The following is a 5,577-nucleotide window of genomic DNA, read 5'->3' as shown; positions in this document are numbered from 1 at the left end:
ATATCATAACTATGTTTTTCTATTACAGACAAACATGCTCAAAGTGAAGTGGTAAATTATATGTTACGACTTTAAGAAAAGTCAAAATTCATTTGGAACAATAAAAAACACTTCAAAACTAAATAGCATAAGAATACATAAAAGAAAAGAAAAATTTATACTTTAATATTTTTTTTTATCAACAAATGAGTTTTAAAGTCAAAAACTAATTCAATCTAACTATTTTAGGATGATAAATTTCTTGGTAATCATTTTTAAAAGAGAGATCAAAGATGGAGGAGGAGATTGTACACAACCCATCCTAACTCAATATCATGATCCATTCTAACTAAGTGATCCACACAAATGTTCCCTTTTCTAAAAGTGTGTTTTTAAGAAATTCCTTGTAAAATGTTTATTTCTATCTTGAGTACTCTAGTAATGATAAAATAATGACAAGTACCATTTACATGGGAATGAATCAAATCAAGAACTAATGTTGAATTAATTTAAATAATGCACTTATTTCTTTTAATAATCTTGATAATTTGAATATCAGACCAAATTTTTCATAGTTCAGTTAACAAAATAACATCAAAGATTAGTATCTAATATTTACTTAAAAGGTTATAAGAAATATCCTTGTATTATCACAAGCTAGACCTCTAGCAGGTGAACCAAAAAATTTATAAATTGATTCATCCATATTAATCTTCACACTTTGGTTAGGAGGAAAATTTAAGCCAATAAATTGTTTTGCATACCCATCCGTTAGGTCTATCCTAAAACAATAAAAAATCGAGAATTAAATTAAATCAACATAACTGTTCGAGTGGTCACACAACGATGATTTCAAAATAGTTTTGTTATTAAAAACTAAATTACATCTGTCTTTCCATAAGAACCAAAAACAAATAGGGAATTTACCTATACACGTTAGATCATCAAAGAAACAGAGGAGTAATTAGCCCAAGCCCAATCTGACTTACATTGGACTGCTCATTTAGTTCTAGCTTATATCTGTTGACCAAAAAGCACAGCCTTATTTTGTGATATGTCACTGTCCCATGTGCTTTGAGATGTAATTTTGAAAATAAACAGTATACAAACTGTAATTTCTTTCTACACATCCTCTCTCCTGTTTGAAAATATAATTTTGGAGAAGAGTTTATATTTTTTTTAAAATTATTTTTAAAAATGATTTATATATTATTTTTAAATTAAAATTTTAAATTAAAAATTGAAAATAATTTATAAATTACTTTCAAAATATAATTTTCAAAAATAAAAAAAACATCTAAAGAGCATTAATAGAAAAAAAGTGAGATTGGGAAAATAAATTTCTATATAAAAAAACTCTTTTGTAGTTGTTAACACTCTCTTTAGCGCAATGAACTCATTTCTGACTCAATAGTTTATGCAACGAAAATTATTTTGAACCTTAACCCACAGGCAATACAGAATTCACCTAGCCATAAAACTAGTGTCCAGTGAAATAAGTTTCTTAATGTAAAAGTGAGAAACATAAATTCATACAGTACAATCATCATAATATTTTTTTTTTTAGAAAAATCTCAAAATTACTTAAAATTTTTATATAATTCTATAATTTATATATCTTAATTATGACTATTCATAATTATATCAGTAAACACATTACAATTTTACATAAATATTCACATTATAATTTGACACATATTATATAATAATTTGATATTACATTTTTGTTTAATTTAAAAATAATTTTTTATAATTTTACATTTTATTTAATATATTTCTAAATATATTTTTATAATAGAATTTATATAATTTTTAACATGTATTTAAGATCACATAGATAAAGATAAATATAAAAATATAAATACCTACCTAATATGAGTATAAAAATTAAAATTATCACCCACAAAATAAATAAAAGAAACAATTTAAAATGTAAATATAAGAAAAAAAATACAACAGTAATACCCTGTCTAAACCCTTGACCGGTTGACCCCCTAACTCCTAGTCTCGTTTTGCAATTTCTTCCCGAATTTATGAAAGCCCTAATTCCCTAAACTATCAACCTGTCCAAGAGCCGTAATCCTAATTCGCAATTCGTGTTCGTCGCATTTGGAACCAACGGTGATCGTTGTGGTCACAGCTCCTTGTACGCAGAGTCGTGGTTTTCAGTTTCGTTCGCAATTCCCTGTGTGACAAACCCTCATCTCCGTTTACGCAAGGTAACTATTCTCTCATTCTCACTGAAGCTTTCTGCGATTTCGAATCTTTTACTTTGATCTGTGATTTCAATTACTACCCTTCCTTGAACCCACCGTAGCTTCACTCATTGGAACTCATGTGCGACCACTCCACTAACGGGTTCTGGCTATCTTTCACATCTTCAACTTTCAATTCTTTCGATCTCTCATTCCATACCGATCCACTATACTTGTGTTGTGTGTTACGTGTTAATTTGTTGGGCTACAGATGCAGTGAGTGAAAATTTTCATAAGATCTTACGTGTTAATTTGTTTGGCTGTGGTACATATTGTATAACCACTAGAAAAGGGTCATTTTTTTTTTCTGCGGGTTCCCTGTTGGGTGCTTTTGTGACATGAGAATCTGAATTAAAGTATTAGAAGTTGCTGCTATTGATAGTAAAGTTTGTCAAGTCTTTACCACTTTTAACTGACGATCTGGTTAACTGAGATTCATTGATTTTGTGATGCCATATATCAAGATTCATACTTCTTTCCCACTTTCGTTTAGAGAAGTCTTAATGTAACAAGACTCTGAAGATGGTAATCTGAACTGATATAGTTTAGATGCGATGAATGGAGTTGTTTATCTTTTTATGTTGGTTTGTGTATCCAGGGAACATGTACAGGGTTCACACTTCTGATTTTTTTAGTGTTTTTTTAATTTTCTATTTTAACACACGGAAGACTCCTTCATGGGGTAACCAACTGTTATAATTTTGAGAAATTTTCTTTTCCTTAAATTCATTGGCTATCTTCAAAGGTCTGCTTGTGAGGCATGCTTTTTAGTTTGATGCGAAATTGTAAAGCAAGCTCAATTAATAACCTATGCATTTATTTTCCTAATTGGTATAATAACTTGCATAAAACTGTATAATATCAGTGTTGTTTCTCATGAAGCTAAATAAAAAAATGGAAATTTTCTATTGCGTATTTGGTTGAGATAGTCATTCTTGTATATAATTAAATATAATATTTGGGATCTCATTGTGCAATTAACTTTGATTCAGGAATGCCAGAGAGCAAGCCGGTGGTTGGGTTATCATGGCAACTACAGTTGCCTATTCCATCATCACTAAAAGCCACTAATGGGTCTCATATCAAACATCAGGCTGAGGCATCAAGCAGCACTGCTTGGAAATCCAGTTCAGAGCTGGTTGATGGCCTTTTTGTTCCTCCAAATGATCCCAGAAAATTAAACAAGTTACTAAGAAAGCAAGTTAAAGATACTGCTGGGAAAAATTGGTATGCAATAGGTTATTCTTTGAAGCACATTTGCATTTCTCAATGCAAGCACGGTTGTAATCAAATAGCAATATTTTGATGTCCATTTAATTCAACTATTTTTCTTATGATTTCTCTTTTTTTTTTTTCAGTCTGGGTATAAAAGGGAATTATCTAATTATATTGAAATCTTTGTTAGGTTCAATATGCCAGCTCAAACCGTCACCCCTGAGTTGGAGAAAGATCTGAAGTTATTGAAGGTGCTTTTGAGTTTTAACATCTTTAAATTTGTATATAGTTTTCTTTCTACTCTGTTTTGGAATATGGTCAAATATGATTTTTCTTTTGTGAACTTAGCTTGGATTGAGCCAGTAACATATAGTTACAATATCACATTCAAAGAGAAAAGAATGAAACAGAAAGACAGTAAAAGTTGATGATGCTACTTTCTTCAAGTAACATGGTAATAGAGTAATTTGTAGGATTCAGATTTTTGTTACCTTTTTGGAATGAAAATTTCAACTCTTTTTCATGTAGGATTTTTGCTTTACAAGAAACCGTCTAATAGTCTGTGACACTAGGTTTCTTGCTTCTTGCTGACACTGTATGTTTCAATTATGAGTAGTGTGTTTGCTGCTTCATTTGGTCTTTTGCCCCATTTAAATCCAATAAATAATTCTGCAATCATGTCATGTTACCTTAGAAGTCTTCTGGAATCTTCCTTGATATGGTGAAGTAAGATGCAATGATATAAATTATTGTATAAATGGCATATGTACATTTGATGATGCAATGAGCAATGTTGAGCCATATTAAGAGCATTTAGGGGGAAATACCTCACAGATTTGAATGTGTATGTCAATCTGTGTTAAGCTGTTTACTTTTGTATGGGCACCAGTATCCTTAGACTTTAATTCGTATAGTATATATGTTGATGGTTACAGTTGAGGGCTGCCCTTGATCCAAAGCGGCACTACAAGAAGGGTGATTCCAAATCCAAGACACTTCCCAAATATTTCCAGGCAAGTTCTTGGTTACACGCTATACACAAGCATATGATTGAGTGTTATTAGTTGTTCCTTCAAATTATGAATTTCTATTTGACAGCTTTTAGATAATTTGAATATTTTATAGGTCGGAACAGTTGTAGATTCTCCACTGGACTTCTTCTCAGGAAGATTAACAAAGAAGGAGAGGAAAGCAACACTTGCAGATGAGCTTCTTTCTGACCAAAACCTTGCAGCCTATAGGTAAGATAGGCCTTAAACTATATATCTGCCTGATTAAATGAAAAAAAAAAAAACCCCTCTAAGTGAAATTAGGGACTTGTTCATGCATATTCCAATGCTCTTTAGGTTACTCACTCATTGTTCATCTGTTTTTTATAGGAAGCGGAAGGTTCAAGAAATTGAAGAACAAAATCGACCAGCTGGGAATGAAAAGTGGAAGATCAAAGGTGGTAATTCCCGGAAGCGAGCTAAGGAAAGGAGGATTTACTGAATTTCCATCCATTTCAGCTGGAGGCACAGTTGATAATACTTTTTGCGGTTTAGAATTATTGAAGGTTATATAAAACACCTTAGTTTACTGTAATACGTATTGATGCTGTGTTCTTGTATCGTTGTAAGTCAAGAAAATGTTTTAGTCCCGTTTCTTCTGCTTGGGAATTCTGTGTTTCAATTTTACCAATCACAATTTTAAATAAAATTCTTTATAATGAAGTAAAAGAAACTAGAACCTATCCTTTTCATTGGTTAATGCTCTAGATATAAAAAATGATTATTCATTCTTATTTCTTTAACCATGGATAAAAATTGGAGACCAGATCAATTCGTTTGGTTGGAAAATAGGTTAATCGTTTATATAATTGGTTTGGACTACTGGAGATGATCAGACGATGAAATAATTGGTCCAAAATTGGTGGTAAAAAATTAATGTTCCTTTATTTTTGGTTCTGAATTTTTAATTGATCTAAATTGGTTTCGAGATAAAGGCCCATGTATAAGGTTCAAGTATGTATTATTATAATTTATTCTTTTATAGTTGATTTTTTGTCTAAGAGAAGATTATTTTTGCGCTAGGATGAAAAAGAAAGAAAAAAGAAATGGGTTCCGAAGCTTGAAGTTAAGAAATAGAG

General features: G+C 30.8%; 1 protein-coding gene across 1 annotated transcript; it reads left to right on the top strand.

The window, feature by feature from the left end:
* Window positions 1-1,968: 1,968 nt before the first annotated feature.
* Window positions 1,969-5,163, top strand: LOC113863287 (rRNA-processing protein fcf2-like). The gene is made up of 6 exons (XM_027496815.1): window positions 1,969-2,198; window positions 3,227-3,461; window positions 3,640-3,700; window positions 4,385-4,462; window positions 4,575-4,690; window positions 4,829-5,163. The coding sequence occupies exons 2-6, from the start codon at window positions 3,229-3,231 to the stop codon at window positions 4,938-4,940; spliced, it is 600 nt and encodes a 199-aa protein (XP_027352616.1). The 5' UTR covers window positions 1,969-2,198; window positions 3,227-3,228; the 3' UTR covers window positions 4,941-5,163.
* Window positions 5,164-5,577: the final 414 nt, after the last annotated feature.

Source organism: Abrus precatorius, unplaced genomic scaffold, assembly GCF_003935025.1.
Source record: "Abrus precatorius isolate BTA unplaced genomic scaffold, Abrus_2018 Scaffold3, whole genome shotgun sequence".
In the NCBI taxonomy this organism is placed as follows: Eukaryota; Viridiplantae; Streptophyta; class Magnoliopsida; order Fabales; family Fabaceae; genus Abrus; species Abrus precatorius.
This window is presented reverse-complemented; position numbering and strand designations above follow the sequence as displayed.

What these genes read in the sequence shown, in the direction of transcription:
- LOC113863287 (XM_027496815.1), top strand. Translation starts at nt 3,229, where the DNA reads ATGCCAGAGAGCAAGCCGGTGGTTGGGTTATCATGGCAACTACAGTTG. An exon ending in AAGATCTGAAGTTATTGAAG is followed by an intron (nt 3,701 to 4,384) that starts GTGCTTTTGAGT and finishes TGATGGTTACAG; the next exon opens with TTGAGGGCTGCCCTTGATCC. An exon ending in CACTTCCCAAATATTTCCAG is followed by an intron (nt 4,463 to 4,574) that starts GCAAGTTCTTGG and finishes AATATTTTATAG; the next exon opens with GTCGGAACAGTTGTAGATTC.